The 14,790-nt window shown below is 33.6% G+C and overlaps 2 protein-coding genes across 2 annotated transcripts; both read left to right on the top strand.

Annotated features, from left to right (window-relative positions):
* Positions 1–5,401: 5,401 nt before the first annotated feature.
* On the top strand, positions 5,402–6,070 carry LOC139860431 (monothiol glutaredoxin-S4-like). The gene has a single exon (XM_071849191.1). The coding sequence runs from the start codon at positions 5,464–5,466 to the stop codon at positions 5,767–5,769; it is 306 nt and encodes a 101-aa protein (XP_071705292.1). The 5' UTR covers positions 5,402–5,463; the 3' UTR covers positions 5,770–6,070.
* Positions 6,071–6,434: 364 nt separating this feature from the next.
* LOC139860425 (monothiol glutaredoxin-S2-like) lies at positions 6,435–7,281 on the top strand. The gene has a single exon (XM_071849186.1). The coding sequence runs from the start codon at positions 6,848–6,850 to the stop codon at positions 7,169–7,171; it is 324 nt and encodes a 107-aa protein (XP_071705287.1). The 5' UTR covers positions 6,435–6,847; the 3' UTR covers positions 7,172–7,281.
* The last annotated feature ends 7,509 nt before the right edge of the window (positions 7,282–14,790 follow it).

The following is a 14,790-nucleotide window of genomic DNA, read 5'->3' as shown; positions in this document are numbered from 1 at the left end:
AAATGCCCGTGCCCGGGCTCGAACTCGCGACCTCTCGGTTAAACACAACAACACCAAACCATTACTCTGCCAACACCTTTCTGATTTATTTCCTAACTTAAATATATATTTATCTTTATTTCTGTTTCTTCCTCATCAAACTTCACCACTTATCAACATAATATTTATCATAATCACGATCATATTATCAAGATCATATCTTCGTTTTTCAACAGCAACTACGACTGGTCTTGGCCCATTTTGCCTTACAAGCCCAGTTTAGCAAGAATCCAAGTACAAGTAGTGGCCCAATCCAAAACCTATTGCAAATCTATTTGAAACGGTCCAAGAAAAGAAAATGGTATACGGTCCAAAATAAACTCCAGCTCATACATGGCCCAATAATATGATCAAGTGTTTCGTTTAATGAATCAGTGGGTGTGGGGCCTGATAACATAAACGGGGACATGAACAACCGTAGTTAGGTCTGATCGAGCAGTTTCATAACGTACAGTAGCATGATGTTTCACTTTCTAAAAGCAAAACAATGACCTGTATATCAATTATATAAATATACACTCCATCCACTAAAGGTGTCGGTCACCTAATCCATCTTGCTTCATATACTCGTCGACTACATGCACAAGGACTCAAGTTTGCGGATAAAACAATTAAAGGGCCCCGATCCCTTGATACTTAAATTATTTTCGGCTAAAAAGGAAGAACATGCAATGATCTGGCTTCCTTGGATCCCTTATTATTTGAATGGCAATTGGAAGTGGGGTTAGGTATGTCATAAGCTAAAAAAAAATATATTGCACGTTCTTCTTTTAATCATCCCACTCTTGTCTGCCATAAATCCTCATCTTGACCCACTTGTTTATTTAGAAAGAAAACGTTGTATATATATTTTATAAACAAGTTGGCAATTTCAAACTTTATCATATTTCTTATCTTCCTCCCTCTTGTTTCTTTACGTGACCAAAAGAAAATAATAGAAGTAGTAACGTATTGCAGCAAGAGTTATGGGTGTCGGTTGTGATGGTGGTGATTAAACAGAGAATAGCAGCCGCTTATAACCGTTTAAAAGGGTGGCGAGACATAGCATCATAACGATAAATTCGATGGGTTTTCGTGGTGTTTTACAATAGTGAAGGTAACGACGAATTTTTCAAGTGGTGGCGGTTTAATGGTGGAGTTAAAGTAGAAGATGGTGGTTTATTCATGGTAACGAAAACAATAAAGAAAATAAATTGGTGGTGATATAGTGGTGGTTTGAGAGTGGTGTTCGAAGGTTGAAGAAAATTGTAATTGAATATCACCCGGGAATCTAAGGAAACAATAATCGAAACAAGCTTGAGAAGATGGTGGGTTGTGTTGTGGTGTTCATTGAATAACAATTAACAATCATTCGAAAAGTTGCAGAAGGTTTGTGTTGTTTTTGGTTGTCAAGAATAAGGAACGACTTCTATTATTACTCTCTCTCTTTTCTGTTTTTAATTTCCCAATTGCAGTGGTGTAAACATATAATGAGATGTTGAACAATTATCACAGTATTAGGATCGATTTCAATTGTTTTGTAGCTATGATTTGGTCGACAGAAATCTTAATCAGGTACGAAGAATAATAAAAAAATATAATAGGAGAGAACGATTGCTAACAGCATTTGTCTTGGATTGTAGATCGATTTGGACGCTTAACAATATTATATACAAAAAAAAACAAAGTTTAGTACCACTTGATTGTTACACGAAACTGACTCCAATTATCATCTGATTCCTATACGTTTAGTATTTATAATAATAATAATTTTATAAATAATACTAATAATAAATAATAATTTTACCAATTCTGATAATAATAATAATAATAATCAAAATAATATTTAAATTGTATTTTCTTTATGATAATAATGATTTTAATAATAATTGTAATTTTAATTATAAAAGTATTAATAATATAACAATTTAATATTAGTACACAATTATTTACATAACATAAAACATTCTAAATTTCTATATGTAATATTTATAGATTATGTATGTATATATATATATATATATATATATATATATATATATATATATATATATATATTACAATTATTAGGTATAGAAATTATGTATATATATATATATATACATATATATATTACAATAATTAGGTATAGAAATTATGTGTGTATATATATATATATATATATATATATATATATATATATATATATATATATATATATATATATATATATATTACAATAATTAGGTATAGAAATTATGTGTGTATGTATATATATATATATATATATATATATATATATATATATATATATATATATATTATATATAATATCATACAATTGTGTTGTATATATATAAGTATTTGTTTAATGAAAACGAATTACAAAACCACCGTCACAGGAGCATTACTATCATTTACTAATTTATTCGAGACCATACTCAATATATTTTGTATATATATATATGTTTATAAATTTTTATTATATCTTATATCATTTTACATTTTTAGCTTCAACAATTTAAATCATATCCTATTACTTCGAATTCATATATTCAATTATATATATATATATATATATATATATATATATATATATATATATATATATATATATATATATATATATATATATATATATATATATATATATATATATATATATATATATATATATATATATATATCTTTATAATTAATTGTTCGTGAATCGTAGGAAATGGTCGAAGGTCAATTAAATATATGAAACAGTTCAAAATTTTTGAGGTTCAGTTTAACAGACTTTGCTTATCGTGTCGAATCCATATAAAGATTAAGTTTAAATTTGGTTGAAAATTTCCGGGTCGTCACAACCATGACATGGACTGAAATAAAAAAAAACCCAATTGAGTGAACTGAACTAAAAAGTACTTCTTTTCATTATGATAACCATGTGCACACTATGAAATGGACGATCAGTAGCGAAAATTGAACTTTTTTCTTGAGTAGGCTACGAGGATAAAATGACCTACTGATATGCTTGAGGCACACCTAATCTTATTGTAATATGATTACGAATTCGTCCACAGGGAGCAGCGTTTAAAATTTTAAGACTAATAATTATTCTGAAGATTTATGTTATAAAATGGGGGTTTGATTAAACTAATAAAGAAAAGTAAATAAAACAAATAACCAGATGGACGAAGCAGTGTTCACTCAGATGATTCACTAATGACGTGGATTGTTCTTTCAATTAAAACCGATTAAATGTCAGATAAGTTATAATTCAATTTATTCAAACTTGACTAACTCACATTAATCTCATTTAAACAATCAAATCATACATGATTAAACTATTGTGATTCAATTTAGGTTAAACTCACATAAAACCTTAATTACACCGATCACTCGGAGCAGCTACACGACTGTGCTATCAAATTACCAATTAATCACCATTCACACTCACATGTAAATGTCTAGATCTCCAAAAGTTGAGCATAATCCGTTTATCACTAATAAACTCACGTAAACTAGGTAACAAATTATGTAATTAAAGTAAAGTAACCGATTCACACAATAATGGATCTTTTGGTTGAACACAATAATTATTAATCAATGAGATTCAGCTATTAAGATTTGATCCGGATTAAAATCACTTAAAATCCTAACTACAAAGATCACTCGCTCAATGTAACTATCACAATTATGATGCCAAAAACCATTCAATTACCGATTAGATATTTAATACAATCACTTGAAATCAAATCCCTAACCGTCTAGATCACATGAAGTGTTGAAGTACACATTATCTAACACCTATTATCTCACAATAACAAGTTGATAACATGTATAATCAAATTAAAGTAGAAAGCGTGCATAACAATGGATCTTTGACCAAACTTAATAAATATAAATCAATCATATATTAAAATCCATAAACATAAGAACAATCCATAGTCAAAAGCTATTACATCTAAACAAGCACTAAGGGTTTTACATACTCATAGGAATTGAAAAAACAATCAAAAAAACTAAGAACACAATATTAATCATTGTAAATAATCAATTAAAATAAAGAGTACCAATCGTTTGATGCTTCAACAATATCCCAAAGTAGAGTAAAAATCCACAAAAGTCTTAAAAACTCATGCGTATAGTAGCAGAACAATAATAATAAAAATATAGGTGGATCCCCCTCTCCGTAACCCCTAATATTGGGTTTTTATTTAGTAGTTAAAAAAAATCAACTTGGCCGCCTCATTTTCGAGATCGCGAAAGATCCCTTCCCAACATTTCGCTATAGCAAAAATCATTACCACTAAATTTCACCTTCGTCTCTTGAAGTTTCGGTTAGCGAAAACAGCCTCGGCATCCATCTCGCTATAGCGAAATCATTGCAACTAAATTCTCGCTATAGTGAAATCATTGCAACTAAATTCTCGCGTACATGATAAGTAAACGAACCAGCACCTCAACTTTTATTTATTTGCATATTTTCACTTTAGACCTTACATGTTCTTGTATCTTTGCGCTCCACATCCTAAGTATATTTCAGTTTAACCTTGCACTTTCTTGTAACTTTGCATCACAAGTCTTTGTCACGAATTCTAACCAAAAATTCTAACTTTTATACTCCAAAACTAGTATGAATAATCAAAATAATTTTAACTTCAACCTCGAGCCATAAACTTTAATCTTTAACAATAATAACCAAAATAACCTCCAAAACAACCCGAAACAAACATAAGTGAACCCGATATTGCGTAGTAAAATATGTATAAATGAGCCGATATCACTTACGGATATAATTTTGAGGGGGCGAATAACAGACGATAAATTTTTTATAATAACCTTACCGATTGTATATATTGCATTAACAACTCAAATGTTTGGGTGCCACAACCCCCTTTTGTCTCCACAAAATTTCCCACGAATAGACGATACACTCATAAACAAGACTGATAGGTAATGTTTCATCCTTCAAGTCACTTTTGACTTAAACACTTGCACATTAAACGCGCGATATAGAATCCAACGAAAGGGCATATGACCTATTCAAAACTCAAAAGGTCGTGGGTTCAAGTCTCACTTAGACCATGTGTGAGTGTAATTATTAGATACATTTAAAAATTTGTCTAGCTAGAAACAAAAATCTTGACATGTTACCTTTTAAATAAAACTTCCTTCTGGTTTCTTCAAGAGGCAATAGAAATTTTGGAATAAAGATAACTACCTTATTGAAGAAGATGATCGAGAATATAAATCCGTACGTATCACTATCATCTTTTTGCATCAAATCTCATCTTCCTAGAACATAATCACTATCTGTTTTCAACCTAATACATTCTCTATTCTCCACATCTCATCCTCACAAACGCTATATATCTCCCCATGCTCACCCACATTTCACTAAATAAAATAACAAATTAAACTCGACCCATCTTCATTCACTAAAAAAAACTATATATCAGTTCCATTAAGCAAACAATGGACAGAGTGAAAATGATGGTTTCAGAGAGGCCTGTGGTGATCTTCAGTAAGAAATCTTGTATCTTGTCGTACACAATTAAGTCTCTATTTAACGACTTAGGTGTACATCCTGTAGTTTATGAGCTTGATGACATCACTAGAGGTCGAGAGATCGAGCAAGCATTGTCTGTGAATGGGCGTACTACAGCCCCAACAATCTATATCGGCGGTGAGTTAGTTGGTGGTGCTAACGAGATACTGAGTCTGCATCTTAAGCAAGAGTTGAAGCCAATGCTCATCAGGGCTGGAGCCTTGTGGCTTTGATTTTTAATTTAATCATAATAATACAATAACATAACATAATTAATAATAAAGCAGGTTTAGAGAGTAACCACTAGATTACAAAAACCATGATCATATTAAATGAGATAAAATAGATAAGACAAGGCTACTGAATAATATGAGGCCGGTTTAAAAATTTTATCCGCGCGTTCTCCTCTCTTTTAAACCTGCACAAACATTAAATGATGAAATAATATTTGTACTTGAAGAACATACATATCATTTCTGTCTCCTAAGTTTGCTTTGATGCTAATAAATAAATTATATATTGTGTGGTTTATCATGTCGAATCTAGGTTTCTCTATAAGCATTTTGAACCCTGCTCTCTTATGATTAGGAACCTATAGAATCATTTATGTATATACACTCTCACAAACATAAATTTGGATGTATTTGTGTCTTTGACCGCAGTACAGTAATCTCACAAAATCAAAAACTTGTATAGTCGAACGACTGTTCTAAGTTAAATTGGTAATGCAATAAACTTTGGGTTGTGACAAGTATAATTCTTTTATTGAGATACATCATAAGCTAAGTGTGTGATTCATATTTAATTGCATCAATTTAAATTGGTAAATAATACAAATGAAGTATCAATAGTAGTAATTAATTAGTGATAGTCCTAAAATATTACCACTAGTAGAAACATTATGAGTTGGTATATAGTTACAAAGGTATAGAATATGATCTAATTTAATCAAACAGTAAAAAGGCTTATAGTTCCATAACTTCAACTCCCATTATAATTAGAATCTGCAAGCAGGCAATAAACGAGCAGTCGAATCGCAATCATAAGAATATATGTTCATGTCAGCATATATAATGATATATAAAAATGGAATTGTGCTTTCAAGAACTCAATTCTCCATTACTTTAACTATTTTCATTAGCTTTATTCTTTGAAAGTTATTCCATAAACACTATATAAATGACAGCATGATTTCTTCATTTCCTCACACCAAGACTTACAAATCTAGTCAATCCTCTTACATATATACATACTCTTTCATAATCAACTTTTTAACTAATACCAGAAATTATAACTTAACTTTTAATTAAAATGGATATGGTGATGCGAATGGTGTCTGAGTCGGGTCCAGTGGTGATATTTAGTAGGACTTCATGTTGCATATCTCACTCAATAAAGAATCTCTTCTATCAACTTGGAGTGAACCCTGTGGTTTTCGAGCTAGATGAAATCAACAAAGGACGTGAAATCGAGCAAAGTTTGTTGAAGCGTGGACGAAACCCTCCTGCCGTGTTCATAGGAGGCGATTTTGTTGGTGGGGCCAATAAGATTATGAGCCTTCACCTTGAGCAGTCTTTACTACCTATGCTCATAAATGCAGGAGCCCTGTTACAGCATCCAGCTGCTGTTGACTAGTTAGTCAGTTTTCTTGTAATTAAGTTTTACACTTTAGTCTCATACGTGTTTGGTCGTTTGGCCTTTTAAAGGCAGTCAACAATGATGTTTGTGGAATTTTGAAGACTAAAGAGTGCACGTTTAGTCGCAAAAACTACTTTCACAATAACTTAACCTACCCTCAAAGCGGCAGCAAAAGATGCACGAGCCGCGTGCCCATCATAACCCGAGGGACTATATCGCCCCTCATAAGTTAATGCAATGGACTAACCGGATATTTCCAAGTTTTCAACTAAAACCATGATGAAAAATATTGGTTAATCACAACTTTAAACTTATAAAGGACCAATATTTCTTTTTTCTATGTGGGATGAGTATTACAATAACCCATGAACTTGTATGCATACATTATTTTATTTCACTATTCAATGTGAGACATGAGTTTGAACCCGACATGTAGTTATAAAAGTGAAAATGAGATTTTTTTGAATTCTTGAATTTTTTTCTGCGGGCACAAGATAAACATATTTTCTATTCTTTCAATTTTCTAGAAAGATTATACAGAATAACACGAAAGTTCAATGTGCTTTTTTTCATGTGTTGCTTAATTATGTGAACCAACCGAAGCTATGCTTTGTAACTTTTGGTTATCTTCTGTTTGCTTTTAACTATTTGGCTCATATTAATAAGAATCGAACGTGAGTGATATGGAAGATATTCCTTAAATTATTTGTGGAGATGACTAAGGTACAATAATATGCTTGGAATCACATAATGATGGTAAATAAAGAATCGTTTGATTGTGACATAACTTATACTGGTATGTGTTTTGTATAGAGCTGTATTTTAATAGTAAAGTTGTGGAAAGTATCACGAGACAGTTATTAAGAATATATACCACCCACGGTTCATATATGTTTCGAGATTATATTGAAGAAAAATCATTTAAACTTCAAGATAGTAATTGTATTCGTATATACGACGTCTAAACTATTATTCTATGATTATTTACTTCATCCTGACATCATGTAAATACAAAATACGTAGTATTAAAAATCGCATATAAAGATAGTAACTTCAATCATGTGTTTGTCAATCCAATAACGTTGATAATACAATTTAAGAGGCATATTTAATTTATCTAATACAAGTACTAAATTTAAATATAACTTACATTATTTAGATACAGCAATATCTTGGAAATACTGTTGTCTCATATAATTAGTTGAAAAAGATATTTTATAGGTGAAAAGTGCATTGGTGTAAAGTGCAGGTGGTTAAGGTTAGTGCTTTTTGGTACCAAACCAGAATGTTATTAAAGTTGCTAATACTAGCTAAACCTTATAGTTTAGTTTGAAAGAGTTGGGTCTTAAAACGGATCGTGTACCAGATTTGGGATTGTCGAACCAAAGCTTCATGCCGTGACACTACACTATGCCCTGCAATTTTTGCATCATGCCAAAGTTTATACAGAGAAACGAAATGGTGAATGGTCTAAAGTAAATAGCATATACATAAGAAAATACATATTTCATTGAGTTGCATGAACTACACTAATGGAAGTGAATGAGTAGACAAACCTTCATCGGTCACAAAGTCTTGCATATTTGCTCATTCATCTGTGGACCCTTCTCCTTTTCGTTTAACTTTAGCTTGGCCTAACAAACTATTGAATACAACTTTCCTAATTAAAAGATATTAAGCATTATAAACATCTTTAATATCAAATTATACATGTATCTAAGACACGTATGCATCCATATAAAGTGTAGGGCAAGTGAATACCTGAACCGGAGCAGCAAAGAAACGCAAGTAGTCGGTTGTTGCCAATCTCTGGTCAAATCTTGTAAGAAGTCAAATTTTGACCATTCATGACACTGAATTTACCTTCGCGGATCATTGAAGTTGGCGCGTGTATCTGAAAATAGCATCGCTTGAACTGATCCGATAAAGCTCGGAGCTCCAATTGCTTTGTTCGACACCAAAACAGCAACATTTTTCTTTCCTAACATCAATCAATCCAAATATGAAGTTAACTCAATCAAAATATGTTCATCTTGCGATGATGTAAAGTCAATTAATATTAGGTATTTCTTTGGTTTCTCACATTATGAAGCTAGAAGGAAGTTAATTTCATTACAACTGCCACTATTTTATGCATAAACAAATCAATAAGGAATAAGTCAATAAAAGCGTAAAACAATTAGGGTTTTGGCGAGTACCTGCGGAAAAAAAAAGAGGGGTATGGATGTACTTAAATTGATTGAAACCTAACTATTGTTAATTAATTAAGATCGTACAGATATAATCAATGTGTGTTAGAGGAAGGAAGATATCAAAATTGGGATGAATCGAGGGGAAATACAGAGACGGATAGTTGTAGACTGGTAAATCGATGAATTTTAAATAAATGGGTTTGGGCGTCACAACAAAAATATAACGGTTAGGGTTGGGGAGGTCAAGCTACCGGAGGGAGAATGATTTGAACCGTGTTTGTTATGTAAAGAACTAAATATCACTGACACTAGTGCTAAAGCTATCATGTAACATGTGACTTGTTGTTAATATTGCTCTCTCTCTTACACTCAAAGAGTGTGTTTGACACGGTAGCTTTTTGAAGTTTATGAGAGCTTATGGGAGCTTGAGCTTATAATTTTATTAAGCTCCAAGTCATAGGGTGTGTTTGGTGTGTAGCTTATTGAAGCTTATGGAAGCTTATGGGAGCTTGAGCTTATGATTTTAATAAGCTCCAAGTCATAAGCTTCGTTTGGTAGACAAAAAAAGTAGAGCTTATGAAAATCATAAGCTCTGAAAAATAAGCTATTTGTAGTAGCTTATGAAAAAAAGTAGAGCTTATGAACTGAAAAATAAGCTCCAGCTAGTTTATCAAACATTTATAAAAAATAATAAGCTCCAGCTACCAGCTTTAAAAATAAGCTCCAGCTCCGGCTACTTTCGTCCAAACACACCCATAAGCTGTGTTTGGTATACAAAAAAAAGTAGAGCTTATGAAAATCATAAGCTCTTAAAAAATAAACTACTTGTAGTAGCTTATGAAAAAAAGTAGAGCTTATGAACTGGAAAATAAGCTTCAGTTAGTTTACCAAACACTTATAAAAAATAATAAGCTCCAGCTACTAGGTTTAAAAAAAAGCTCTAGCTCCAGCTCTAGTCCATAAACTCCAACTCCAGCTATAAGCTCCAGCTCCAACTAGTTTCACCCAAATACACATCCCTGTTACTCTGATCTAATTTCCGTTCATTTATAAGTTTTTCTTACTTATCTTTTCTTTCTCAATTAAATCTACCACCACTAAATTAAACTAGATCTCTTTTCACATATTACTTTCCTTTCATTCTTCGTATGTAAAAAGGTAGAAGTTCCACTCCCTCGATTTTCGTGCTTATAATCTTTTCATTTTGAATCTCGTCGGATCAGCTTGTTTTTAGTTCTCCGTGCAACCTTTCTTCCTTATACTTCTACCAATTTCTTTCTCCTAGGTCTGCTCTTCGACGGTTTGTAGCTTTTTCAAGGACATCATCTCCGACCACCGGCATCTCGTCGGTGGTTCGGCCTTTTCCGCTTTCTGTTCAATAAGATACGCCGCCTTTTCCCTTATTCCGGCGACGGTTATGGCTCGTTCGTCAGCTCCGGCATCACTTATGGCGACCAGACGACGAATTCGTGTTTTCCTTGCACGGGTTCTGGGAGCTTTTTGTGTTTTTGAGGTGTTTGGTGGGTTGTTCGTCGTCCCGATAGGGTTGGGTTGGCCTCTTGGTCGTCTTCCCCGTCCATTGCTGTCGTTTCTTCTCTTTTGTGGTTGTAGGCGACGAGTTTCGATGGAACTCTACAACCCTTTTGGTCGGACTTCGGGTTGGTGTGGGTTTGGGGTCGATTTGGTTGGCTGCAGGTGTGCGTGTTTTTGTGTTGAAATCCGGAAGTGTTCGGTGGTTGGGCTGATGACGGCGGTTACTGAAGGTGGGTGGCAACTGATGGCAGCCTTAGGTGGTTGCTAGCAGTTGCTACCGGTCTTGGTGGTTGCGGGTGGTGGCAAATAGAGGTAAGTGGTTTTTGTTTGTTGGCTGACTACTTGAATCTATGACTGTTTGAACCTGGGGGTTTGTAAATGTCCTTAGAAAACTTGGCAGAGATGACTGGTTTCTACATGGTTTGATTCTGCATTGGTACTGTTCTGTTGCGGCTGGTTTGGTTCATTCATTCCATTTTTCTCGTCGTCGGGTCTTTTGCGGGCTTGAAGTTGTTGCCGGCGTTGTTGATTTTGTTGACTTCGGTAAATAGGCATCGGGTTAGGTGTTCTTGGGTTGTCCGGTGAATGGTTTAGATTGGCGGTTCTGATGAGTGAAGATGCGAGGTTGGATACGGGGTCGGATTTATGTGTATGTGTTTTAGGCTTAGGGTTGGTAGCTTTTGTGTGATTGACATTTCAATTGTAATTCCTTATTGTACTCGCTTTGTAGTAGTCGTTCAGATTGTTTAGAATGAACATAGTGTTTTTATTTGAGTTTGGTCGTCTGTGACCAAGTACTCTCATTACATATCGTTATGATCTCCTCATTGTTGCTCCACCAGAACATCGGTTCTATTATATATATACATATTAATATTTTTGTCAACAAAAAAAAAAAAAAAAAAAAAAAAAAAGCTAACACTAGTGCTTTGTTATGTAAAGATCACTAACCGGTTCGGGTCGGTTGGTTGGTTGGTTTAGTTGATTTGTTCCCTCACGCTTCCTTAACTTTTAATAACATTTGTGACTAACGCTTCAGACTCACGCTTCGTTAATTTCGTCACCTTCTATCAAATCTGGTACAACTCGTCTCACGCCTCATTTTGACGCTGCTTTAGTGAGAGTCTAACGGGAAAATTGTTGACTTGTGGTTAGTGATGGCAAAATACCCATACTCGATGAATATATTTAAAACTTACATTTTTGGGTCGGGTTCATGTATACGGGTTTAGGCCGGTATAGAAATGCTTTTAAAAAAAATTAGGTTTAGGTATGGGGACATGTTTATATACAAACTCACATACCTGAGTCGGTGGAGATTTCAATTTCAATAATAAATAATTGCGTTAATGGTATCCAATGCCTTAGTAGGGAGGACCCGCGATTAGTTGTCAAGCAACTCGGGTTCAATTCCGATGAGTGGGAGGTTTTTTTCAGGATTTACTGTGATTAGTTGTCAAGCAATCCAGTTCCCGCGATTAGTTGCCGAACAACCCGGGATGATCCTTGGAGTTTCCTACCTAGCGTGTGTGGGTCGCAAATGAGAGTATTCGATGCGAAAATTGTCGGTCAAAAAAAAATCTAATAATAATAATAATATAAGCTACATTATTATTATTATTATTATTATTATATTATATTATATTATATTATTGTTTGATAATTATGTATAGTTATTTAGATTTAGATTTAGTATTCATTTTAAATTTTAATTGCATTGTTGAAATAAAAATAGAAATAGGTGAATGGTGAATGAGAATAACAAGATTGATGGGGCGCGCTACGCTGCTGAAAATTGTCAGCTTGATTACATACATAATTTACATACAACATTGTTTAAAGGTTACAAAGTTCCTAGGTGACTGATGATGCGTGCGTAACAATACATCATTACCCTCTAAATTTATACAAGAATCAAACACTACAAACAAACACACACAACTAACGAGCAATTAGAACCCGATTATTATAGCACTTCAATGTAAGTATTCTTTTCAAGTTCGTCGCAAGAGAGCGGTGTAAGTAGAATAATTGAAACTATTAATTGTCCTAAGGTTTATTAGATTGGAGGGGTTTTGATTGATTTTAATTAACAACTAAACATGCACAAGTAAATAAACTTAAACTTAACAATTAAAACTAGTTGCAAGTAGCAAGTAACTAAATATTGAGAACTTAACTCAATTAACTAAGTAGTGTTCACTTACCTAATCCTCTCTATGCTTAGATTGCCCCGTTTTACCCAAATTGTTATCGCACTAGTTGTTGCACTATTAAATGTTTAGCATTACTACCAAACCTTAATCAAATAACACTTTACGAATTCACACAAGCATTGCATTCTAAGATCAAGTTAAGCATGAATGGTTATTGAGATTATGCTTGGGTTGAAATCACTCAAAACCCTTCAACTATCGAAATCACTTAAGATAATCGAACACCACTTGAAAAGCAACTTAGATCAAGAACACAATCACTTGAAATCCCTAATCTAGTTGTCTAGATCACTCAAGGTGTTGAAGCACAAATTGATTCACTTCTCAAATCACTAAGAGAGCTACTCACCCTATGTAATCAAAGTAAAGCATAAAACAAATGCATAGCAATGGATCTATAGCTAACTCAATAACACTTGATCATGTATTTCATTCAAACAACATCATTCAATTGATTTAGGGGCAAATCTTTGCATTAGAGATTGATAGATAAGCAAGCACAAGAGATTTAGCCAATCATGGCTAAGATTACACTAATAATAAGCATAGAAACACAAATAATCATCATCTTAAGTTATTACATAAGAAAAGTAGAGATTACAACCTAAATACAAAGATGATGAAGATCTAGAGCTAATCTATGATAGAACTTGAGCTTGCTTCCTTCAATTCACCTTTAAACTCCAATGGATGATGAAATTAGGGTTTTGTAGGTGAAAATTGGACTTAGAATTATAGCTCTCTCAAAAATGGCCTCATCTCTTTCCTTTTATAGTGTTGAAAATTCTGGGCTGATCAGCGTCAGGAGCGCCGCTTTTGGCTCAGCAGCGGCGGTTTTGGCTATCTTCAGGAGCATCGCTTTTGCGAATAGGAGCGGCACTTTTGCTGGTTAGGAGCGGCGCTTTTGGAAATGAGGAACGGTGCTTCTGGCTACTGGTGGAGAATGGTGCAAAAACGTGTACAAGGATGTCACTTTTAGATGAGGTGCGGCACTTTTGTCATAAGCAGCGTCGCTTTTGTTGTAGGAGCGGCGCTTCTAGAGCTGAATCCTGCACTTTTCATTTTCTTTGCCACTTTTGATCAAGACTTGGTCAATTTTACACCAAATCAAGCATTTAGCCCCCAAATTGCCATTTAGCTCATAAACATATCAAATAGGCTCTATAATCATCAAAAACCGAGTGAAGTGAGGAAGATATTGTGAGATAAACATGTATAATTAGAGCAATATCAATCCCCCTACATTTGAACCTTGCTTGTCCTCAAGCAAGCAAATCAACAAAACAAGCCTTTGAGATAAAGAGCAAATAGGTGATAAAGCCAAAGTGCAATAAGTTGGGCAACAATTAATACCTTTCATGAGTATGCACCTTAATGGCTAGAGTGAATTCCAAGCACTTGCACTTGCTTAGGACCAAGCACAAACATCATCTTCCTTCTTCTTCTTCTTCTTCTTATAACAAAAGCTCAACGCAACGCTTCAAACAATCTCTTCAAGTCTTCAATCCATAAATACCAACACAATCACGTTTTGAAGCCTAAATCTACCCAAGCCAACTATTCCTCGGTCAAGGTCAACTCCATCTTCTAAGAGGTCATCGAACATCAATCACCAAGTATCAAATCTTCACAAACTCAAACTTTGACCTCCTTGACTGTGATGACCCGGAAATTT

The sequence above is a fragment of the Rutidosis leptorrhynchoides genome, chromosome 1, assembly GCF_046630445.1.
Source record: "Rutidosis leptorrhynchoides isolate AG116_Rl617_1_P2 chromosome 1, CSIRO_AGI_Rlap_v1, whole genome shotgun sequence".
Classification (NCBI taxonomy): domain Eukaryota; kingdom Viridiplantae; phylum Streptophyta; class Magnoliopsida; order Asterales; family Asteraceae; genus Rutidosis; species Rutidosis leptorrhynchoides.
The sequence above is the reverse complement of the archived record's forward strand: the minus strand, read 5'-3'. Positions and strand labels throughout refer to the sequence as shown.

What these genes read in the sequence shown, in the direction of transcription:
- LOC139860431 (XM_071849191.1), top strand. Translation starts at nt 5,464, where the DNA reads ATGGACAGAGTGAAAATGATGGTTTCAGAGAGGCCTGTGGTGATCTTC.
- LOC139860425 (XM_071849186.1), top strand. Translation starts at nt 6,848, where the DNA reads ATGGATATGGTGATGCGAATGGTGTCTGAGTCGGGTCCAGTGGTGATA.